Below are 25,239 nucleotides of genomic sequence, written 5' to 3' on the forward strand. Positions count from 1 at the left end.
GAGCGCTGCCTTTGTTATTTTATAGATAAAATAAATTTAATTTGATTTATAATAATAAATATGATTATCAATTTCGCAGCCTGGAAAGTCAATTTTGAAGCAATATAACGATATATTTTTTAAACATTTTTCCCAAATAGAATTTATAAAAAATTTCAAACTGTCAAACTCAAGATAAAAGAAAAGATGAAATGAATATTTCTTTCTGTCTTGCCATATCTGTGATTCGCACAAATCAATTAATAATTTAAAAAATAGTAATGTTTACGTTGGCCACATTATCATATATTATTGATGGAGAAGTCTTTCATTGTCATTTTCCATTTCATACAACGCAATAATTTATATATTTATCTAACGGACACGTACTTCATTATATTTCTGTTAAGATTACTATTTCTTTATCGTAATAGATTAAATGATATTGTAAGCGAGAAAGCGTGAAAATTTTTTTCTTATAATATGTAATGAAATAAATTAGTTTTTTTGTCATCACTCGCATTCGATAGCATGAATTGATAAAATATGTCAAAAAATCATCTTTTATCACGCGTAAATAAATGCATAATAATATAACATACTTACATGTGCTTTAAATTTTTAAAGATAAATTCTAAGATCTAGATATATTACTATTTATCTGATAAACTAAAAAAATTTGCTATTAGTTGTGTTTCTTTATTAATTTATACATTTTCAAACGTCAGTAAATACCATACGAAAAAAACTATTTTTTTTATATATTTCGCAATAAAAGTATTTATAGTAATATCTGTACTTGTGATTTTACTATTCAATATGACATTACCGAAAGAGCAGAAACTTTAATAGTATGTATTATAAATAATTATAATGAATATAACTATTGTTTCTCACCCACTTATATTTAACGCAATATTCAACTTGGTAAGGCTTGCTACCCTTCTGACATTTAGCTATTCATTGTTACATACTTACAATTAGTTATTAATATAAAACTGATTATTTTAATACTAATTATCAATTTTCATTCCATCACAATTCATAGTACTAGTTGTGAAACCGCTGTACAATAACTCTACCGAGAAAACTCCGATCGTTTCTTCTGATACATCTGGCGGCAGCAGAATATATGCATATCTTCCTGCCAAATTTATGAGTTTTGCCGCAAGACCATATTTTCTCGCAATAACATATATTATATGCAAATTTGGATTCACTAATCCTAGGTTATAATATATTTCTTGATTTACTCTACTATAACACTGTAAAACATTAAAAAATCGAAATTTTGATATGACACAGTAATCATTGGATAATCATCTATTTGAGATTATTGTAAACGCGCAAGTTAAATGCGAAAATACGTGACAAATCAAACAATATCAAAAGTCGCAAAAAAAATTACCATCAACATTTTGTGCAAGACAATCTTTACTATATTATTATCGTAAATATAATTAAATTCCTCAAGCAGGTTATTAACTAGGAGTGATATATTGTCGGTCATATTCAAAACGATGCCTGCGGACACAGGATAAGAAAATCAGATATTTGCCAACTAACTCATTTGTTCGCGCTTATTGCGTCGAATTCTTGAGTCGATTAGCAAAATTTTCATTCTCCGGACATCTGTACCAATGAATCTACTATAAGGCCTCGATCCCATGTTGTATTTAAATAATGGTACTTGGTCAAATAAACAGACACTGCATTGACTCGATATTGGTTATATAATCTTGCACAACGGCTTCGCTTTTCCGAGCGTATTTTGCAATTTTTCTTTTATCTTCATTATTAAAAGCACCATTAATACCTCTCTGCAGACGCGCCTAATGTACAAAGCTCGCGGCGAGACATACCGCAGATGATGTCGAGCTACTCAAACCACCTTATATAAGTAATTGCGAAGTCAAGTACACGTGAAAAGATTTTATATCGATATTCTGGGTATAGATAATATAAACTAGTAGGTAAAAAAATATTTGTAAGCTATATTTCTGCTCATATGTGCTCCACATACCGTTTATTGTGATAAAGAATTGCACGTGCTGAAGCGAGGCCAAATGACAGTCCCTGAATGTTTCTAAGTAATCTCTAGTTCTAAAATAACATTGTAGAACAAGTTCTAAAGGTATATTTAAAAATAAATCGACATCAGGAAAGTCTATCTTGATGATATTTTTTTCGGTTAGTTCGCAAGATTTGAGTGTAGTTCGAAGATCTATGCTGCTCCTTAAAACATGTTTTGCATAAATCGCCAAAGGTTTTCCGTGTAAGATCATTCTGCCCGGTGCAGAAACTTGAAAGTTAATATTTTCATTTCCTCAGTATTGTTCATTTTTTTACGAATAAAAATCTTTATTCTCCAAAAAATCAATAAACGTTGAACAGTAAATCGTAAAAAATTAAATTGGAGTGCTTAAAGTCGTTCTTGGAAATTCTTAAAGATTTATCACAATCAAATAATATTTATGTAACAGGAAGAAGGTTACCGAAGTCATAAGTATTTGTCGCTCTTTTTCCCTTTGTGTAAATTAAAAACCCGTTAGCTATATCGTGACAAAATGATATTTATTAATATCTTTTTGTGATGGAGTTTATATTTCATACAAACAAAATAAAATGTACTTACAATTTACATTTTCGTTTATTATCCTTGTTTTTAATTTTTTTGTTAACACATTAGCTACAAATTTTTCACATACAGTAAAAAAAGTCTAAATAAAATAATATATACTATTTTTAATTATTAAAATTTTATAATATAGACAAGAGTCGTGTAATGAAAATTATTCGAAAATATTTGTTTCCATACAAAACAGTGTTTATAACTCGTGTTGTATAATTTTGCGTTCTAATTGTGACTAATTTTGTTTCAATAACAACAGTATCTCGAAGCCGTAAACCTAAATATCGACTACAATTAAACTTTTTTAATATGCTTTCATATGCTTTAATAACGAATTATTCAAGGTTATATATTCAAACTTTACATATAACATGAAAATTAGATACATATGATATGTCTGATAAACTACTTGCAATATAACAGTTGAACAAATCGTCATCATCTTATTTACGGTGACATAATTTATGTAATATTTATATATTGACGTTTTACAATATATGTACAAATTTTCAGTATGACATTGTAATATTTTATGCAGATACAAAAAAATATACATTAATGCAGATCACTTTATAATTAAAGTATAAAATAAAACAGTGCCCGTACATCGAATTACATCATTTAAGAATTTTATTTATATCATTTATAGTTCGATTATATAATTTTGACGTATATACGATAAGTATAAGTGTTACCTTTGTTATGTTTTAAATTGCATTGCGTAAAACTTAATTTGACTAACAATAAGATGCCAGAATCCAGTTCGAGAGTCAAAATCCGAAAAACGATAATAATACTTTTTTTTACTAATTTTTTTCATAAATATACTTGTAGTCATAGTCGCTATCTATAAAACTTATTCCTAAAAATTAAAAAAAAATTGAAATTAATATTTTTTCTCTTTTATTATCTCTTCGCAATACGCGTATCTATAATGCTAATTTAAAGATTGAATATTCACACACATTTTTGGAAGATTCCTATTTTTCCATTGCATTTATATGTATATTAAACGCGCGATAGAAATTATATATTTTTTTTACAAAAAATATTGAAATAAATTAGTTTCCTTATAAGGCTTATTTGCGTTTATTGAAATAACAAATGGAACAAAATTGTCTTTTTCGTTATATATTGTTAAATGCAGAATAACATTTTACATGTACTGTGCCAGTGGCGTAGCCAGAAGGGACTATACGGGCTCGAGTTCCCCTCTTCCCCCAAAAATTTCAAGTCTCAATGACTTTTCTTGAGAAAAGTCTATGAATTCCAGCCATAGAAATATTTTTAGCTTCTTCCCAAAACCTAAGACTGGCTACGCCACTGTGCTTTGCAAAAATAGACCATGTCACCAAAACATAGTTATTTATTTTTTTATTAATCTGTGTTATCGAATTCAAATAGATTAGCCTATATAAAAATTAATTTTTATAACATATTTTACAAGAAAAATATTTATAATGACTCTATGCTTGTAATTTCATAAATCAATACGATTGAAAAAAACGAAACCAAAGTAGCAAAAAAAAAAACATTATACAAAACTGAATATTGTGTTCGTCTTTCTTCGCTTATAATATATGTAACTATAATGAAATTCGTACTCTCAATACATTAATTGCTTAATTTAGTTAATTATATTATTTAATTATTTACATAAAATTTTATACCTGCTCAATTCTCAACCCACTGCCACATATTTTGGTCTTTTTGCTTGCAAAACCTTGTTTGCTTAAGTCTGACGTAAGATTATCAATGATTTCTTTTGGAATATTCGGCGGCAACAGAATTAATACGTATGCAGCTCCAATACCTGTCATTTTTCCTGTGAATCCGTGCCTCTTTGCAATTTTACAAATGGTATCAAATTTCGTATGCGACAAATTCAATTTCCATAACACGTTTTGATTCAACTCAATGTTTCTCTGCAAAACATTAAGAAATCGAAGAATAAAAAAATAGATAATTGATAAACAGATGGATAGTTTTTAGCGGATAATGATAAATGTATTTGATGTATTTTTTCAAACACAACTGTACAAAAAAAACAATGAAATAATTAACAAAAAAAAAAAATAAAACAGGAAACTTACCTGTAGCACTTTATATGAACTTTCTACTAGTGGTAAATTATTATCTCTGTGACCATTTTCAATTTCACTGAGTGCTGAAGCAACCTTTTGCGATATATCGTCAATTATATTTAAATTAACAATTATATTGAAAATATTAGTTATGTTAAAAAAATCAAACATATTTAAAAAATTGTCCATGAAGTTACTAGATAAATGTCTTTCCGTGGCCATTTTGCCGAAATACATTTTTGTAACATAGTCAAGTTTATTTTGACGAATGTTGGAATCAACGAGCAAAACATCCATTTCTTGCGCACTTAAGATTTCAGTATCGTTGTCCAGGTGTTCTCGGTATCGAAACGATACCGCATGGCCGTGTACACACACGTCGCGATCACGGTTAAATATAAAGTCCCGTATAACTTCCTCGGAGAACATAGCGAATTTCGAGATATTTTGTAATTCCAGTTGAGTAAATTTAGTGTGATCATCTCTCTGCAGACGCGCCCAACGTACAAAGCATGCCGCGAGACAAACCGCGAACGATGTAGAACTGCCAAGACTAGTGTTCATTATTAAATCCGTGGTCACGTGAACGCGAAAGGGTCTTATAACGAATTGCTCGTGATGAGCGATATACATTAGCAGGAAAAAGAATGTTTGCAAGGTAAATCTTTGCGAGAAAGTTTTCCACCAACCATTTATGGTGATAAAATATTGCACGTGTTTAATGAACAAAATGTAATTTTCAACTAGATAATTATAATTCTTAGAAGTAGTCAAATTTTGAATTTTTTCTAAAGGTACGATTAATGATATATCGACGTCAGGGAATTCTATTTCAATATCGGTTAAACTAGATATTTCATCGAATTTTAGCGTGGTACGAAGATCTATACTGGCTGCCACAACTTTTTTCCCGTACATCTCTCCATACTCGCCGCATAAGGTAATCTTGCCGGGTGCCGAAATTGTGAATGCATTCATACTTTTTTGCAAATCAAAATTTCTAGTTCGCGAGAAAAATGACGTAGCGTTTTATCGTAAAAATTTCAATCCAGTCCGTAACTCTTAAAGATAGGTATAGTATAAGCACGAAAAATGTATTTATATGTAACGTAATGAAGGTCAGGGAGTAATATGTGTTTCTTATATAAATTAATGACGCGTAACGTCTCGGCTATGTACGATAAAAATAACTTGTCATTAGTACGTTATTAAATTATGTCGACACAAAACAAACGCACTTAATTTCATTAGATTCTAATTCTTTTTGAATGTTTTAATTTTAAGCTAAAGCGTCTATCACAATTCGTCCTCGCACTTCTTCCTTCAGGTTTCCAGGTTGCACAGTCTAAACGCAATACATTTATTATTAAAACTTTATATCATAAACTAAAAGAGAAATCACTTACGATAAAAGTTATTTGAGAACGTTCGTTATATGTATGCCACACGGTGTTTATGTTTCGTGTTGTACAAGCAGCATCTCAACTGTAACTGATTTCGTCTCATCATAACAGCCGAATATGTGAACCAAAATATTGACTACAAAGTCGAAGCTTTGAATGCTTTAACGAAGAGCCATGATAAAAATTAGAAATGTTTACACGTAATGTGACATGACATATTTTATGCAATATTACAGTTAAACAAATTGTCACTACGTAAATTGCATTGACACAATATACATGGTATTTCATTGTCGTAGTTTTACACACAGTATTTATATATATATATATATATATATATATATATATATATATATATATATATATATATATATATATATACACAATTACGTGTGTTTGATTGTGTAAAAGTTTATGCGGCATGTATAGTAAAAATATTGCTTTGACCGACATATGTATCATAAAACGCAATACTAATTGTATCACAAATTATATCCTTTAATATAATATAATTATAGAATTTTAATGTAGAAAAATATGAGCAGCGCTATCGTCACTTTATAAATCGCTTTATTTTATTATTCGATTAATAATGTGTATCATTAACTCTGGCTCAAAAGTTAAAATCTACAGTAAGATTATGATACTTCATTTTATTAACTTTATTTATAAATAGATGATATTTGAACGTATAAAATTTTAATTTATAAAAGAAATAAATATATTTTAATTTTTTTCTATTGATCTGTATCTTTACGTAAAGGATATAATTATAACTTATGTAAATAATAACATAAATATCTATATTATATAGTAATATACATAAGTGTATGTATTATGTAATAATATAGATATTTTTCACATATTATGATGTATTAATAATAGACTGTTTATTGTTATCTAAAAATGCGATAACATTCATATAGGTATTTATTTGGACACATATTTTATCTCTGTTAAAATTCTTTTTTTATTGCAATTATATTTAATAAAGGTGTTAAAAACAAGAAAACGTAAATAATTTTCTTGCAAAATATATTTTTTACAAATAGTTTTTTCTTATATCATTATACTTGCTTTCGATAATGTACATAATATTTGATTGATAAAATATGTCAAAAAATTTTTTGATATATTTTGATTTTTCTTTTTTATCTTGTGATTCATTTTTTTTTTTTACGAATAAAAAAATCTGCTGTTCATCTTGATGAAAATTTATGTAAGATTAAACAGTAAAGCAGAAAATTAAATCTGTGTACTTTATAGATATTTATTAGATTTGTGAAAAAATATGTTTACACACAACATGAATAAAAAATTGTGATTGTATTTATTACTCCTCTTCTTCATTCTATATAAATTAGAGAACGTAACGTTGGCTTTGTATGACAAAAATAATACATTATGTTCTCGAATTTATATTTAAAAAAATGCCAAATTTAATCGAATTCTAGTTCTTTTTTATTGTTATCGAAATAGCCGTAATTTATTCGTGCTTCTTCTTTTAAAGCTACACACACAAATCTGAGTGATAACTTATTTTAAATATCAAAATTTCATATTAAAAAATTAAAATACAGAGCATAATATAAGTTGTCCGAAGAACGTCCCACAAGACAGAATTTATCTTTCCCCATGTTATCTTCCGCGTCTCGGTCTCGTAACTGATTTCATCTCAACAATAACAGTCTTCTAAATGCACAAATCTAATAATAAATATCAAATGGAATCAATATTTAAAGTCACAGTTTTTTAATGCCGTAATCAAAAGTTACTCCAACTTATATATGTATATATAATAATGTTTATAAGTACACATATAATTACATATTAGTACACATTATAATTAGAAAATAATAAAATATATCATTTGTAATTAACAACTAGATCATTATCTTAATTGCATTTATAAAACATATATATTTGATATTTGCACGTCATATTTTCGCAAAATATGTATACAATATGTATCACGACTAAAAATTATACTTTGTTTATCAATATGTATATTCGAGATCTAAAGTAAAATTCAGTACTTTTATTCTTTCAATTATATTGTAAAATTCACTTAATTTTGAAGTAAAAAATAAATAGCTTCTTTTTTCTTTTATTTTACAAATCACATTTATGCATAAAGTATATAATTCCACAAATGACATGTATCACGAATTTTGACGAAAGAATTTTCGAAGCAGAATCATCTTTCCTCTTTTCATTAATTTTCTTATGAACAGATAAGTCTTCAGTTAATAAAACTGGAGACAATGAACTAGAATAGAAACAAATACCTTTTGTACTTTATCTCTTGTTACTTATTCCATAATTTTAATTGTAACAATTATAATTTACGTCGTAGTAATACTGTCATATAGAACAGTATTGTCATACAATAATGTTGCGATACATTTTTCATATTATCATATAAGTATTATTAACTTAAAAATATAGCTTGCTATCATCTTTTTAATTAATAATGCAATAATTCGTACGTTAATATTTTGTTAATAATCAACACATACATTTGTATGCTAATAATTCGTTAGCAACAAACATATACCTGTGTCTTATTATGTTTATATATTTATAATTTCATTTTTTTTATTAACACATTAAATAATGATATTAAAACTAAACATACATTGGTAAATTTTTGTAGCAATTTATATATTAAATAAAAATTAATCTTTTCAATATGTCATCTCACTCATATTCAATAATAACCAAACACATACCGAAAGTAATTTTTATTCTGCACTAATAAGAAATGCTTTTATAACTTATCTTGTATTCCTAAGGCTATACAATAATTAATCGTAAATATTCAAATGTTTCATATCTAATACATCTCGTATTTCCAAAATAAATAATCATAAACGTATAAAATGTTTCATATATCGCGCTTATAAATTATATAGCGTTATTACAAAATAAAAAAATGAAAAGTACTAAATTATTGTTTACTGCGATGTTTAACAAAAGAGAACCTATTAAAAAGAAGTAATTATTAAATCACTTAATAAGCTTTGTTTGTTTTAGACCGACGCACGCTTTTAAGTCACACACCAATAATTTGCAGCCACGCATCGAGTAGCCCGTATGTACTAATAAACAATACTTATTAAGTAAAACTTATTTGATATTTGTTTTTGTTAAGCATCTGAAACAAAATAATTTAGCACTGTGTGACTGAAACACACATTTTTTATTCAGTAATACATTATGTAATTTATAAACTTGAATTGTAATACCTGTGTATATCTATTATTTTACGAATCGAAAAAAGTTGGTTTATTTTATTACGGCGCATAATCTTAACGCGACATTGTCGTTTTGATCAACTTAAACATTCAAAGTAGAGTGAGATGGCATATGAAGAAACTAATTTTTATATATATATATATATATATATTAATTAGATTTTATATATATGTATACTATTTTTAATTATTAACATTTAACATATGACATAGATCAGAAAAAGTAAAATCATAATTATTCGAGAAAATTATTTGAGAATGTTTGTTATCGCACACAACAGTCTTTACGCTTTGTATTGTACAATTTTGCGTCTTGATGAGATCGGAATTCATTTTAATAACAATAACAGCGCTTCAAAGTTATAAAACAGCTAAATATCGTAATTACAATATCAAGACTTTTTAAAGTTTTATAAGAAGTTATTGCAAACCGATACTTATATACAGAATCTAATATATTACATGTAATGTAACAATCAAATAAATTGGCAATTATGTACAATTATTTCATTTCTATTAGCATTATATATAATATTGACGTATAACAAGAATGTGCAAATACGTACGTGTGTTTTCGTATGAGTATGTTTAATATATTATGCAACATATTCGAAAAAGTAAATGATATAGATCTCTTTCATATAGATCATGTGTTTATAATTAATGTATCTATAATTGAAATATGAAGTAAAACGCAGTGCTTTCGTACATCAACTTATATTATTTAATATAATTTGATCATATAATTTTAATGCAAAATAAATAAAAAGTGCTGCCCTTGTTATTTTATGAATAAAATAAACTTAATTTGATTAATAACAACAGTGTTTCAAAGCAGTGAACCTAAATATCGACTACAATGTCAAACTTTTTTAATGTGCTTTAATAATGAATTATTCAAGGTTATATATTCAAACTTTACATATAACGTGAAAATTAGATACATATAATATGTCTGATATATTACTTGCAATATAACAGCTAAACCAATAGTCATCATCTTATTTACGGTGACATAATTTATGTGATATTTATATATTGACGTTTTACAACATATGTACAAATTTTCAGTGTGACACTGTAATATTTTATGCAGATACAAAAAAATATACATTGATGCAGATTACTTTATAATTAAAGCATAAAATAAAACAATGCTCGTACATCGAGTTACATCATTTAAAAATTTTATTTATATCATTTATAGTTCGATTATATAATTTTGACGTATATACGATAAGTGTAAGTGTTACCTTTGTTACGTTTTGGATTGCATTGCGTAAAACTTAATTCGACTAACAATAAGATGCCAAAATCTAGTTTGAGAGTCAAAATCCGGAAAACAATAATAATACTTTTTTTTACTAATTTTTTTCATAAATATACTTGTAGCCAAAATTGCTATCTATAGAACCTAATTCTAAAAAGAAGAAAAAATGAAATTAATATTTTTTTTCTTTTATTATATCTTCGCAATACGCGTGTATATAATGCTAATTTAAAGATTGAATATTCACACATATTTTTGGAAGATTCCTATTTTTCCATTGCATTTATATATTAAACGCGCGATAGAAATTATATTTTTTCTTACAAAAAATATTAAAATAAATTAGTTTTTTTATAAGCCTTATTTGCTTTTATTGAAATAACAAATAAAACAAAATTGTCTTTTTTTGTTATATATTGTTAGATGCAGAATAACATTTTACATGTGCTTTGCAAAGACAGACCATGTCACCAAAACTTAGTTATTTATTTTTTTATTAATCTGTGTTATCGAATTCAAATAGATTAGCCTATATAAAAATTAATTTTTATAACATATTTTACAAAAAAAATATTTATAATGACTCTATGCTTATAATTTCATAAATCAATACGATTGAAAAAGACGAAACCAAAGTAGCAAAAAAAAACATTAAATAAAACTAAACATTGTGTTTGTCTTTCTCTGCTTATAATATAAGTAACTATAATGTAAATAAATTCGTACTCTCACTACATTAATTGCTTAATTTAGTTAATTATATTATTTAATTATTTACATAAAATTTTATATCTGCTCAATTCTCAACCCACTGCAAAATATTTTGGTCATTTTGTATTCAAAACCTTCATTGCTTAAGTCTTCCTTAAGATTACTGATAATTTGGTATGGAATATTCGGCGGCAACAAAATGAATACGTATGCAGCTCCAATACCTGTCATTTTTCCAGCGAATCCGTGCTTTTTTGCAATTGAACAAATGTAATTAAAATTCGTATGCGACAAATTCAATTTACATAACATTTCTTGATTCAATTCAATGTTTTTCTGCAAAACATTAAGAAATCGAAAAATAAAAAATAGATAATAGATAAACAAATGTATAGTTTTTAGCGGATAATAAAAAATGTATTTGATGTATTTTTACAAAAACAATTGTACAAAGAAGGCAATGAAATAATTAACAAAAACAAAAACAAAACAAGACTTACCTTTAGCTCTCCATATAAAATTCCTAGTAATAATAAATTATTATGTTTGTGGCCCTCTTTAATTTCAAGAAGTGCTAAAGCAACATTTTGCGATATCTTGTCAATTATATTTAAAATATTGCCCACGTCGTTGCTACGTGAACGTTTTGTCACGGCCATATTTCTAATTTGGTCAAATTTATTTTGAAAAATGTGGGAATTAACGAGCAAAACATCCATTTCTTGCGCATCTAAGATTTTAATATCGCTGCCTAGGTGTTCTCGCTGTCGAAACGATACCGCATGGCCGTGTACACACACGTCGGGATCACAGTTTAATTTAAAGTTCTGAATAACTTTTTCGGAAAACGTAGCAAATTTCGAGATATTTTTTAATTCCAGTTGAGTAAATTCAGTGTGATCACCTCTCTGCAGACGCGCCCAACGTACAAAGCATGCCGCGAGACAAACCGCGAACGATGTAGAACTGCCAAGACTAGTGTTCATTATTAAATCCGTGGTCACGTGAACACGAAAGGGTCTTATAACAAATTTCTCGTGATGAGCGATATACATAAGCAAATAAAAGAATACTTGCAAGGTAAAGTTTTGCGAGTATGTTCTCCACCAACCATTTATGGTGATAAAATATTGCACGTGTTTAAGGAACATAACATGATCTTTAACTAGATGATTATAATCCTCGGAAGAAGTAAAGTCTTGAATTTTTTTTAAAGGTACGTTTAATGATATATCGACCCGAGGGAATTCTATTTCAATATTGTCTGTACATATTTCATAGAATGTTAGCGTGGTACGAAGATTTAAACTGGCTGCCACAACTTTTTTCCCGTACATCTCTGCATGCTCGCCGCATAAGGTAATCTTGCCGGGTGCCGAAATTGTGAATGCATTCATACTTTTTTGCAAATCAAAATCTCTAGTTCGCGAGAAAAATGACGTAGTATTTTATCGTTAAAATTTCAATCCAGTCCGTAACTCTTAAAGACAGGTATAATATAAGCACGAAAAATGTATTTATATGTAACGTAATGAAGGTCAGGGAATAATATGTGTTTTTTATAAATTGATGACGCGTAACGTCTCGGCTATGTACGATAAAAATAACTTGTCATTAGTACGTTATTAAATTATGTCGACACATAAGAAACGCACTTAAATTTTATCAGATTCTAATTCTTTTTGAATGTTTTAATTAGCTAAAGCGTCTGTCACAATTCGTCCTCGCACTTCTTCTTTCAAGTTTCCACGCACAGTCTAAACGCAATACATTTATTATTAAAACTTTATATCATAAACTAAAAGAGAAATCACTTACGATAAAAGTTATTTGAGAACGTTCGTTATATGTATGCCACACGGTGTTTATGTTTCGTGTTGTACAAGCAGCATCTCAACTGTAACTGATTTCGTCTCATCATAACAGCCGAATATGTGAACCAAAATATTGACTACAAAGTCGAAGCTTTGAATGCTTTAACGAAGAGCCATGATAAAAATTAGAAATGTTTACACGTAATGTGACATGACATATTTTATGCAATATTACAGTTAAACAAATTGTCACTACTTAAATTACATTGACACAATATACATGGTATTTCATTGTCGTAGTTTTACACACAGTATTTATATATATATATATATATATATACACAATTACGTGTGTTTGATTGTGTAAAAGTTTATGCGGCATGTATAGTAAAAATATTGTTTTGACCGACATATGTATCATAAAACGCAGTACTAATTATATCATAAATTATATTGTTTAATATAATATAATTATGTAATTTTAATGTAGAAAAATATGAGCAACGCTATTGTTATTTTATAAATCGCATTGTTTAATTATTCGATTAAATAAAGTGTATCATTAATTCCGGTTGAAAAGTTAAAATCTAGAGCAAAATTATGATATTTCTTTTAATTAACTTATTTATAAATAGATGATATTTGAACGTATAAAATTTTAATCTATAAAAGAGATAAGGGCAAGGTATAAAAATATTTTAATTTTTTTTTTTTTGACCTGTATCTTTATGCAAAGGATATAATTATAAATTATATAAGTAATAGCATAAATATCTATGTTATATAGTAATATACATAAGTTTATGTATTATGTAATAATATAGATAATTTTTACATATTATGATGTATTTATAATAGAATGTTTATTGTTATCTAACAATGCGATAACTTTCATATATTTATTCGGGCACATTTTTTATCTCTGTTAAAATTCCTTCTTTTTATTGTAGTTATATTTAATAAAGGTGTTAAAAACAGAAAAACATGTAAAAATTTTTCTTGCAAATAATATTTTAAAAAAATAGATTTTTCTTATATCATTATACTTGCTTTCGATAATGTACATAATATTTGATTGATAAAATATGTCAAAAAATTTTCTGATATATTTTGATTTTTTTTTTTTGATTAACTTGTGAATCATTTTTTTACGAATAAAAATATCTGCTCTTCTTGAAGAAAATATATGTAAGATTGAACAGTAAAGCCGAAAATTAAATCTGTGTACCTTATAGATATTTATTAGAATTGTAAAAAAATATAGTTACACACAACATGAATAAAAAATTGAGATTATATTTATTACTCCTCTTCTTCGTTCTATATAAATTAGAGAACGTAACGCTGCCTTTGTATGACAAAAATAATTCAATATGTTCTCGAATTTATATTTAAAAAAATGCTAAATTTAATCGAATTCTAGTTCTTTTTTATTGTTATCGAAATAGCCGTAATTTGTTTTTGCTTCTCTTTTTAAAGCTACACACACAAATCTGAGTGATAACTTATTTTAAATATCAAAATTTTATAATAAAGAATTAAAATACAGAGCATAATATAAGTTGTCCGAGGAACGTTCCACAAGACAGAATTTATCTTTCTCCACGTTTTCTTCCGCGTCTCGGTCTCGTAACTGATTTCATCTTAACAATAACAGTCTTCTAAATGCACGAATCTAATAATAAATATCGAATAGAATCAATATTCAAAATCACAGTTTTTTAATGCTGTAATTAAAAGTTACTCCAACTTATATACATATAATAATGCTTACACTTATTAGTACACATTATAATTAAAAAATAATAAAATGCATCATTTGTCATTAACAACTACATCATTATCTTAGTCGCATTTATAAAATATATATATGTGATATTTGCACGTCACATTTTCGCAAAATATGTATACAATATGTATGACGACTAAAAATTATACTTTGTCCATCAATATGCATATTCGAAATCTAAAGTAAAATTCAGTACTTTTATTTTTTTCAATTATATTGTAAAATTCACTTAATTTTGAAGTAAAAAATGAATAGCTTCCTTTTTTTTTTATTTTACAAATCACATTTATGCATAAAGTATATAATTCCACAAATGACATGTATCACGAATTTTGACGAAAGAATTTTCGAAGCAGAATCATCTTTCCTCTTTTCATTAATTTTCTTATGAACAGATAAGTCTTCAGTTAATAAAACTGGAGACAATGAACTAGAATAGAAACAAATACCTTTTGTACTTTATCTCTTGTTACTTATTCCATAATTTTAATTGTAATAATTATAATTTACGTCGTAGTAATACTGTCATATAGAACAGTATTGTCATACAATAATGTTGCGATACATTTTTCATATTATCATATAAGTATTATTAACTTAAAAATATATCTTGCTATCATCTTTTTAATTAATAATGCAATAATTCGTACGTTAATATTTTGTTAATAATCAACACATACATTTGTATGCTAATAATTTGTTAGTAACAAACATATACCTGTGTCTTATTATGTTTATATATTTATAATTTTATTTTTTTTATTAACACATTGAATAATGATATTAAAACTAAACATACACTGGTAAATTTTTGTAGCAATTTATATATTAAATAAAAATTAATCTTTTCAATATGTCATCTCACTCATATTCAATAATAACCAAATACATACCGAAAGTATGTTTTATTCTGCACTAATAAGAAATGCTTTTATAATTTATCTTGTATTCCTAAGGCTATACAATAATTAATCGTAAATATTCAAATGTTTCATATCTAATACATCTCGTATTTCCAAAATAAATAATCATAAACGTATAACATGTTTCATATATCGCTTTTACAAATATTATATAGCGTTATTACAAAATAAAAAAATGATAAACATTAGATTATTGTCTATTGCGATGTTTAAAAAAAAAAAAACTATTAAATAAAAGCAATTATTAAATCATTTAATAAGCTTTGTTTGTTTTAGACCGACGCACGCTTTTAAGTCACACACCAATAATTTGCAGTTACGCATCGAGTAGCCCGTATGTACTAATAAACAATACTTATTAAGTAAAACTTATTTGATATTTGTTTTTGTTAAGCATCTGAAACAAAATAATTTAGCACTGTGTGACTGAAACACACATTTTTTATTCAGTAATACATTATGTAATTTATAAACTTGAATTGTAATACCTGTGTATATCTATTATTTTACGAATCGAAAAAAGTTGGTTTATTTTATTACGGCGCATAATCTTAACGCGACATTGTCGTTTTGATCAACTTAAACATTCAAAGTAGAGTGAGATGGCATATAAAGAAACTAATTTATATATATATATATATATATATATATATATATATATATATATTAATTAGATTTTATATATATGTATACTATTTTTAATTATTAACATTTAACATATGACATAGATCAGAAAAAGTAAAATCATAATTATTCGAGAAAATTATTTGAGAATGTTCGTTATCGCACACAACAGTCTTTACGCTTTGTATTGTACAATTTTGCGTCTTGATGAGAACGGAATTCATTTTAATAACAATAACAGCGCTTCAAAGTTATAAAACAGCTAAATATCGTAATTACAATATCAAGACTTTTTAAAGTTTTATAAGAAGTTATTGCAAACCGATACTTATATACAGAATCTAATATATTACATGTAATGTAACAATCAAATAAATTGGCAATTATGTACAATTATTTCAATTCTATTAGCATTATATATAATATTGACGTATAACAAGAATGTGCAAATACGTACGTGTGTTTTCGTATGAGTATGTTTAATATATTATGCAACATATTCGAAAAAGTAAATGACATAGATCTTTTTGATATAGATCATGTGTTTATAATTAATGTATCTATAATTGAAATATGAAGTAAAACGTAGTGCTTTCGTACATCAACTTATATTATTTAATATAATTTGATCATATAATTTTAATGCAAAATAAATAAGAAGTGCTTGTTATTTTATGAATAAAATAAACTTAATTTGATTAATAACAACAGTGTTTCAAAGCAGTGAACCTAAATATCGACTACAATGTCAAACTTTTTTAATGTGCTTTAATAATGAATTATTCAAGGTTATATATTCAAACTTTACATATAACGTGAAAATTAGATACATATAATATGTCTGATATATTACTTGCAATATAACAGCTAAACCAATAGTCATCATCTTATTTACGGTGACATAATTTATGTGATATTTATATATTGACGTTTTACAACATATGTACAAATTTTCAGTGTGACACTGTAATATTTTATGCAGATACAAAAAAATATACATTGATGCAGATTACTTTATAATTAAAGCATAAAATAAAACAATGCTCGTACATCGAGTTACATCATTTAAAAATTTTATTTATATCATTTATAGTTCGATTATATAATTTTGACGTATATACGATAAGTATAAGTGTTACCTTTCTTGTCTTTTTTTGTTATATATTGTTAGATGCAGAATAACATTTTACATGTGCTTTGCAAAGACAGACCATGTCACCAAAACATAGTTATTTATTTTTTTATTAATCTGTGTTATCGAATTCAAATAGATTAGCCTATATAAAAATTAATTTTTATAACATATTTTACAAAAAAAATATTTATAATGACTCTATGCTTATAATTTCATAAATCAATACGATTGAAAAAGACGAAACCAAAGTAGCAAAAAAAAACATTAAATAAAACTAAACATTGTGTTTGTCTTTCTCTGCTTATAATATAAGTAACTATAATGTAAATAAATTCGTACTCTCACTACATTAATTGCTTAATTTAGTTAATTATATTATTTAATTATTTACATAAAATTTTATATCTGCTCAATTCTCAACCCACTGCAAAATATTTTGGTCATTATGTATTCAAAACCTTCATTGCTTAAGTCTTCCTTAAGATTACTGATAATTTGGTATGGAATATTCGGCGGCAACAAAATGAATACGTATGCAGTTCCAATACCTGTCATTTTTCCAGCGAATCCGTGCTTTTTTGCAATTGAACAAATGTAATTAAAATTCGTATGCGACAAATTCAATTTACATAACATTTCTTGATTCAATTCAATGTTTTTCTGCAAAACATTAAGAAATCGAAAAATAAAAAATAGATAATAGATAAACAAATGTATAGTTTTTAGCGGATAATAAAAAATGTATTTGATGTATTTTTACAAAAACAATTGTACAAAGAAGGCAATGAAATAATTAACAAAAACAAAAACAAAACAAGACTTACCTTTAGCTCTCCATATAAAATTTCTAGTAATAATAAATTATTATGTTTGTGGCCCTCTTTAATTTCAAGGAGTGCTAAAGCAACATTTTGCGATATCTTGTCAATTATATTTAAAATATTGCCCACGTCGTTGCTACGTGAACGTTTTGTCGCGGCCATATTTCTAATTTGGTCAAATTTATTTTGAAAAATGTGGGAATTAACGAGCAAAACATCCATTTCTTGCGCATCTAAGATTTTAATATCGCTGCCTAGGTGTTCTCGCTGTCGAAACGATACCGCATGGCCGTGTACACACACGTCGGGATCACAGTTTAATTTAAAGTTCTGAATAACTTTTTCGGAAAACGTAGCAAATTTCGAGATATTTTTTAATTCCAGTTGAGTAAATTCAGTGTGATCACCTCTCTGCAGACGCGCCCAACGTACAAAGCATGCCGCGAGACAAACCGCGAACGATGTAGAACTGCCAAGACTAGTGTGCATTTTTAATTGCGTGGTCACGTGAACACGAAAGGGTCTTATAACAAATTTCTCGTGATGAGCGATATACATAAGCAAATAAAAGAATACTTGCAAGGTAAAGTTTTGCGAGTATGTTCTCCACCAACCATTTATGGTGATAAAATATTGCACGTGTTTAAGGAACATAACATGATCTTTAACTAGATGATTATAATCCTCGGAAGAAGTAAAGTCTTGAATTTTTTTTAAAGGTACGTTTAATGATATATCGACCCGAGGGAATTCTATTTCAATATTGTCTGTACATATTTCATAGAATGTTAGCGTGGTACGAAGATTTAAACTGGCTGCCACAACTTTTTTCCCGTACATCTCTGCATGCTCGCCGCATAAGGTAATCTTGCCGGGTGCCGAAATTGTGAATGCATTCATACTTTTTTGCAAATCAAAATCTCTAGTTCGCGAGAAAAATGACGTAGTATTTTATCGTTAAAATTTCAATCCAGTCCGTAACTCTTAAAGACAGGTATAATATAAGCACGAAAAATGTATTTATATGTAACGTAATGAAGGTCAGGGAATAATATGTGTTTTTTATAAATTGATGACGCGTAACGTCTCGGTTATGTACGATAAAAATAACTTGTCATTAGTACGTTATTAAATTATGTCGACACATAAGAAACGCACTTAAATTTTATCAGATTCTAATTCTTTTTGAATGTTTTAATTAGCTAAAGCGTCTGTCACAATTCGTCCTCGCACTTCTTCTTTCAAGTTTCCACGCACAGTCTAAACGCAATACATTTATTATTAAAACTTTATATCATAAACTAAAAGAGAAATCACTTACGATAAAAGTTATTTGAGAACGTTCGTTATATGTATGCCACACGGTGTTTATGTTTCGTGTTGTACAAGCAGCATCTCAACTGTAACTGATTTCGTCTCATCATAACAGCCGAATATGTGAACCAAAATATTGACTACAAAGTCGAAGCTTTGAATGCTTTAACGAAGAGCCATGATAAAAATTAGAAATGTTTACACGTAATGTGACATGACATATTTTATGCAATATTACAGTTAAACAAATTGTCACTACTTAAATTACATTGACACAATATACATGGTATTTCATTGTCGTAGTTTTACACACAGTATTTATATATATATATATATATACACAATTACGTGTGTTTGATTGTGTAAAAGTTTATGCGGCATGTATAGTAAAAATATTGTTTTGACCGACATATGTATCATAAAACGCAGTACTAATTATATCATAAATTATATTGTTTAATATAATATAATTATGTAATTTTAATGTAGAAAAATATGAGCAACGCTATCGTTATTTTATAAATCGCATTGTTTAATTATTCGATTAAATAAAGTGTATCACTAATTCCGGTTCAAAAGTTAAAATCTAGAGCAAAATTATGATATTTCTTTTTATTAACTTTATTTATAAATAGATGATATTTGAACGTATAAAATTTTAATTTATAAAAGAAATAAAGGCAAAAAATAAATATATTTTAATTTATTTCTACTGACTTGTATCTTTACGTAAAGGATATAATTATAACTTATATAAATAAAGCATAAATATCTATGTTATATAGTAATTTACATAAGTGTATGTATTATGTAATAATATAGATATTTTTCACATATTATGATGTATTAATAATAGACTGTTTATTGTTATCTAACAATGCGATAACATTCATATAGGTATTTATTCAGACACATATTTTATCTCTGTTAAAATTCCTTTTTTATTACAATTATATTTAATAAAGGTGTTAAAAACAAGAAAACGTAAATAATTTTCTTGCAAAATTAATTTTTTACAAATAGTTTTTACTTATATCATTATACTTGCTTTCGATAATGTACATAATATTTGATTGATAAAATATGTCAAAAAATTTTCTGATATATTTTGATTTTTCTTTTTTATCTTGTGAATCATTTTTTTTTACGAATAAAAAAATCTGCTGTTCATCTTGATGAAAATTTATGTAAGATTAAACAGTAAAGCAGAAAATTAAATCTGTGTACTTTATAGATATTTATTAGATTTGTGAAAAAATATGTTTACACACAACATGAATAAAAAATTGAGATTGTATTTATTACTCCTCTTCTTCATTCTATATAAATTAGAGAACGTAACGTTGGCTTTGTATGACAAAAATAATTCAATATGTTCTCGAATTTATATTTAAAAAAATGCTAATTTTAATCGAATTTTAGTTCCTTTTTATTGTTATCGAAATAACCGTAATTTGTTCTTGCTTAGTCTTTTAAAGCTACACACACACAAATCTGAGTGATAACTTATTTTAAATAATAAAACTTTATATTAAAGAATTAAAATACAGAGCATAATATAAGTTGTCCGAAGAACGTCCCACAAGACAGAATTTATCTTTTCCCATGTTATCTTTCGCGTTTCGGTCTCGTAACTGATTTCATTTCAACAGTCTTCTAAATGCACAAATCAAATAATAAATATCAAATAGAATCAATATTCAAAGTCACAGTTTTTTAATGCCGTAATCAAAAGTTACTCCAACTTATATATGTACATATAATCATGTTTATTTGTACACATATAATTACATATTAGTACACATTATAATTAGAAAATAATAAAATATATCATTTATAATTAACAAATAGATCATTATCTTAATTGCATTTATAAAACATATATATGTGATATTTGCACGTCACATTTTCGCAAAATATGTATACAATATGTATCACGACTAAAAATTATACTTTGTTTATCAATATGTATATTCGAGATCTAAAGTAAAATTCAGTACTTTTATTTTTTTCAATTATATTGTAAAATTCACTTAATTTTGAAGTAAAAAATAAATAGCTTCTTTTTTTTTTATTTTACAAATCACATTTATGCATAAAGTATATAATTCGACAAATGACATGTATCACAAATTTTGGCGAGAGAATTTTCGAAGCAGAATAATCTTTTCTCTTTTCATTAATTTTTTTATGAACAGATAAGTCTTCAGTTAATAAAACTGGAGACAATAAACTAGAATAGAAACAAATACCTTTTGTACTTTATCTCTTGTTACTTATTCCATAATTTTAATTGTAATAATTATAATTTACGTCGTAGTAATACTGTCATATAGAATAGTATTGTCATATAATAATGTTGCGATACATTTTCCATATTATCATATAAGTATTATTAACTTAAAAATATAGCTTGCATCTTTTCAATTAATAATGCAATAATTCGTACGTTAATATTTTGTTAATAATTATTACATACATTTGTATGCTAATAATTCATTAGTAACAAACCTATACCTTCCTCTTATTATGTCTATCTATTTATGATTTCCATTTTTTTATTAACACATTGAATAATGATGTTAAAATTAACAAAACACAGGTAAATTCTTGTAGCAATTTATACATTAAATAAAAATTAATCGTTTCAATGTCATCTCACTCGTATTTAATAATATATCAAATATACCGAAAGTAATTTTCATTCTGCACTAATAAGAAATGCTTTTATAATTTATCTTGTATTTCTAAGACTATACGATAATTAATCATAAATATTCAAATGTTTCATATCTAATACATCTCTTATTTCTAAGATAAATAATCATAAACGTATAAAATGTTTCATATATCGCGCTTATAAATTATATAGCGTTATTACAAAATAAAAAAGTAAAAAGTATTAAATTATTGTTTACTGCGATGTTTAAAAAAAAAAGAATTATTAAATAGAAGCAATTATTAAATCACTTAATAAGCTTTGTCTTTTTTAGACCGACGTACGCTTTTAAGTCACATAGCAATAATTTGCAGCCACGCATCGAGTAGCCCGTATGTACTAATGAACAATACTTATTAAGTAAAACTTATTTGATATTTTTTTTGTTGTTGATCAAAACGACAACGCGACATTGTCGTTTTGATCAACTTAAACATTCAAAGTAGAGTGAGATGGCATACGAAGAAATTAATATTCTTCGACTTATTATGTTACAAAAATATTCAGTTATTTCTAACTTTTGACCTTATAATTCAAAACATTAGTAAATTTACGAACCTTAAACAACGGAATATGTTAAACACAATTGCATATTTTTCATCTTTTTTCATTAAAAATTCCACAGTAATTAAGTAGAAAACTTTCTAATGTCTTGTCATATTTTTTATATTTATTATTACTATTATTATTATATTTATTAATTATTTATATATATAATTATAATTGATAATTTTAATATAAATCAATCCTTACTCCATCACAATTCACGCTGGTTCTTGTGACAGCAAAACCCTCCATTATTAAATCGTCTGAAATATTCCTGCTACTTTCTATTGAATCTTCATGTATATTCAGTGGTAACAGAATGCATGCATGTCCAAGACCTGAGAGTTTTTCCATATATCCATAATTTTGTGCAATTGTGTATATAGTATGTAACTGATCATTTGACAAACCTAAGTCAGAAAGTAAAAGTTGATTTACCCAAAACAATCTCTGTAAAGCATAAAGAAATCAAAATTAAAAAACAATATTATTTTTATCAGATAATTATGTATTTGTATAAATATATTAATATTTTAAATTGCATTACATAAAAGTATATTTAACAAAGGAATATCAAAGTTCTCAAAAAACATTCTTACTGCAAATAACACATATAATTTTGTTAGTTGCTGCAAATTGTTATTTCTGTGGTAATTGCTCATTTCATGTAACGTGTGATAAGTCATTATTGATGCAGTGTTTATTAGATCCAACAAATGATTAGTGTTCGCAGAATTAGTATGTTTCATTTTCGCTATTTGCAGCATCGGTGCATATTTATTTGGACGAATTTTTGAGTCAATTAATAAAATATCTATTGTTAGCGACGTATGCAAAAATTTATAATAATTGGTTGGATGTTGGCAACGAAATAACATTATTTCTCCAAATGCGCACACAAGTTGATCAATCATACATGCGTAGTCTATTTCATCCTCCTCACACGCCATGACTAATTGCACAATTTTTAATAATTCATCGTTATCAAAATCATTGTTGTAATTACCCTTTTGTAAACGCGACCAATGTAGAAAGCATCCCGCGAGACATACCGCGAACGATGTCGAACTGCCAAAACCAGCATTCATCGGTAATTGCGTGGTCACGTGCACGTGAAAAGGTCTTATATCGAAATTTTCGGATTTAGAGGACCAAAGAAGTAGGAAAAGAAATATTTGTAAACTATGTTTCTGTTCGTATGTACTCCACATACCGTTTGAAGTGATGAAAAATTGCACATGCTCCAGTAATCGCCGAGTATTGTTACACCGCAAATTTAAATCTTCGTCATAAAAAAAGTTTAGAATTTGTTCTATAGGTAAAATCAATGATAGTTTGACATCGGGGAACTTTATGTTAATGTTTTCATCAGGTAGTTCGGAGAATGTGAGCGTGGTACGAAGATTTAAGCCAGCTGTTATAACATTTTTTTCATACATCTTCGTGTGTTCTCCGGATAAGAATATTCTGCCCGGAGCGGAAACTTTAAATTTGGCCATATCTTTTTACGAATAAAAAAGTTTGCTCGTCCAAAAAATTGATACAACGTTGAATAATAAAGCGCAGAACATTAAATTTGTGATGTAGCTCTTATAGATATTTATTAGAACTGCCGAAAAATATAGTTACGTAACTATTATATATATTTATTATAAATATATATACGTAAATATGTTTATGTGTAAATAAAAACACTAAAAGATAATGTCACTCCTTTTTGTTCTATATACATAAGTTAGAGATGCGTAAATAAAATAATTCGTCGTCAGTATATGTTGTCAAATTTATCTTTATAATGCGAATGTTTATATTTAATCAAGTTCTCGTTCTTTCTTACTGTTATTGAAAGAGCCAGGAATTGTCTTTGTTTCTTTCAAAAGTTTACACACAAGTCTAAATAATATATATTTTAAGTATTAAAACTGTATTATAGACTAAATAGAGAGCACATGTTGTCCGAGAACGTTCGTCACCACAATACACAGTTTAGGTTTCCCCGTGTTATACCAATCCCGCGTTTCGGTCGTGACTGATTTCATGTCAACAATAATAGCGCTTCGAAGGTGCGAGCCTAAATCTGTCGCAATTTCACAATATATATATATATATATATATATATATATATATATATATATATATATATATATATAATTTGTATTACAATTAAAAATTACACTTTGTCGTTAATCAATACATAATTAAGATGCATAGTAAAATA

The 25,239-nt window shown here is 26.5% G+C and overlaps 4 protein-coding genes across 9 annotated transcripts; all 4 read right to left on the bottom strand.

Annotated features, from left to right (window-relative positions):
- Positions 1-2,653: 2,653 nt before the first annotated feature.
- LOC140673334 (mevalonate kinase-like) lies at positions 2,654-6,262 on the bottom strand. Its single transcript, XM_072906229.1, has 4 exons — positions 6,102-6,262; positions 4,705-6,040; positions 4,282-4,536; positions 2,654-3,473 (listed from the first exon to the last, which is right to left on the bottom strand). Exons 2-4 carry the CDS (start codon positions 5,671-5,673, stop codon positions 3,468-3,470), a joined length of 1,230 nt encoding a protein of 409 aa, XP_072762330.1. The 5' UTR covers positions 5,674-6,040; positions 6,102-6,262; the 3' UTR covers positions 2,654-3,467.
- A 3,253-nt stretch (positions 6,263-9,515) lies between these two features.
- Positions 9,516-13,395, bottom strand: LOC140673303 (mevalonate kinase-like). 2 transcript variants are annotated; one of them, XM_072906190.1, is made up of 4 exons: positions 13,155-13,395; positions 11,837-13,093; positions 11,404-11,672; positions 9,516-10,775 (listed from the first exon to the last, which is right to left on the bottom strand). In XM_072906190.1, exons 2-3 carry the CDS (start codon positions 12,731-12,733, stop codon positions 11,412-11,414), a joined length of 1,158 nt encoding a protein of 385 aa, XP_072762291.1. In that variant the 5' UTR covers positions 12,734-13,093; positions 13,155-13,395; the 3' UTR covers positions 9,516-10,775; positions 11,404-11,411. The 2 variants fall into 2 exon arrangements, with proteins under 2 accessions (XP_072762291.1, XP_072762290.1); XM_072906189.1 differs by having other exon boundaries at positions 9,516-11,672.
- A 1,028-nt stretch (positions 13,396-14,423) lies between these two features.
- On the bottom strand, positions 14,424-20,023 carry LOC140673411 (mevalonate kinase-like). Of its 2 annotated transcripts, XM_072906378.1 has the most exons (3): positions 19,764-20,022; positions 18,446-19,702; positions 14,424-18,281 (listed from the first exon to the last, which is right to left on the bottom strand). In XM_072906378.1, exons 2-3 carry the CDS (start codon positions 19,340-19,342, stop codon positions 18,021-18,023), a joined length of 1,158 nt encoding a protein of 385 aa, XP_072762479.1. In that variant the 5' UTR covers positions 19,343-19,702; positions 19,764-20,022; the 3' UTR covers positions 14,424-18,020. The 2 variants fall into 2 exon arrangements, with proteins under 2 accessions (XP_072762479.1, XP_072762480.1); XM_072906379.1 differs by having other exon boundaries at positions 18,446-20,023.
- A 623-nt stretch (positions 20,024-20,646) lies between these two features.
- Positions 20,647-25,058, bottom strand: LOC140673097 (uncharacterized). Of its 4 annotated transcripts, none has more exons than XM_072905755.1 (3): positions 24,028-25,058; positions 23,229-23,431; positions 20,985-21,412 (listed from the first exon to the last, which is right to left on the bottom strand). In XM_072905755.1, the coding sequence occupies exons 1-3, from the start codon at positions 24,518-24,520 to the stop codon at positions 21,365-21,367; spliced, it is 744 nt and encodes a 247-aa protein (XP_072761856.1). In that variant the 5' UTR covers positions 24,521-25,058; the 3' UTR covers positions 20,985-21,364. The 4 variants fall into 4 exon arrangements, 3 of the variants coding, with proteins under 3 accessions (XP_072761855.1, XP_072761856.1, XP_072761854.1); XR_012048000.1 differs by having other exon boundaries at positions 20,989-21,412; positions 23,621-25,058; XM_072905753.1 differs by having other exon boundaries at positions 21,010-21,412; positions 23,229-23,471; positions 23,621-25,058.
- Between the last annotated feature and the right edge of the window lie 181 nt (positions 25,059-25,239).

Source organism: Anoplolepis gracilipes, chromosome 14 (genome assembly GCF_047496725.1).
Source record: "Anoplolepis gracilipes chromosome 14, ASM4749672v1, whole genome shotgun sequence".
Classification (NCBI taxonomy): Eukaryota; Metazoa; Arthropoda; class Insecta; order Hymenoptera; family Formicidae; genus Anoplolepis; species Anoplolepis gracilipes.

Excerpts from the sequence above, each read along its gene's own strand:
- LOC140673334 (XM_072906229.1), bottom strand. The coding sequence starts at position 5,673 with ATGAATGCATTCACAATTTCGGCACCCGGCAAGATTACCTTATGCGGC. Across the intron at positions 4,537-4,704 it reads GTTCATATAAAGTGCTACAG|AGAAACATTGAGTTGAATCA; the intron begins GTAAGTTTCCTG and ends AATGTTTTGCAG.
- LOC140673303 (XM_072906190.1), bottom strand. The coding sequence starts at position 12,733 with ATGAATGCATTCACAATTTCGGCACCCGGCAAGATTACCTTATGCGGC. Across the intron at positions 11,673-11,836 it reads TTTTATATGGAGAGCTAAAG|AAAAACATTGAATTGAATCA; the intron begins GTAAGTCTTGTT and ends AATGTTTTGCAG.
- LOC140673411 (XM_072906379.1), bottom strand. The coding sequence starts at position 19,342 with ATGAATGCATTCACAATTTCGGCACCCGGCAAGATTACCTTATGCGGC. Across the intron at positions 18,282-18,445 it reads TTTTATATGGAGAGCTAAAG|AAAAACATTGAATTGAATCA; the intron begins GTAAGTCTTGTT and ends AATGTTTTGCAG.
- LOC140673097 (XM_072905753.1), bottom strand. The coding sequence starts at position 24,520 with ATGGCCAAATTTAAAGTTTCCGCTCCGGGCAGAATATTCTTATCCGGA. Across the intron at positions 23,472-23,620 it reads AATTATATGTGTTATTTGCA|AGATTGTTTTGGGTAAATCA; the intron begins GTAAGAATGTTT and ends TATGCTTTACAG. Across the intron at positions 21,413-23,228 it reads CCAGCGTGAATTGTGATGGA|AAGACTGTTGAAATGAAATC; the intron begins GTAAGGATTGAT and ends TTGTGCATTTAG.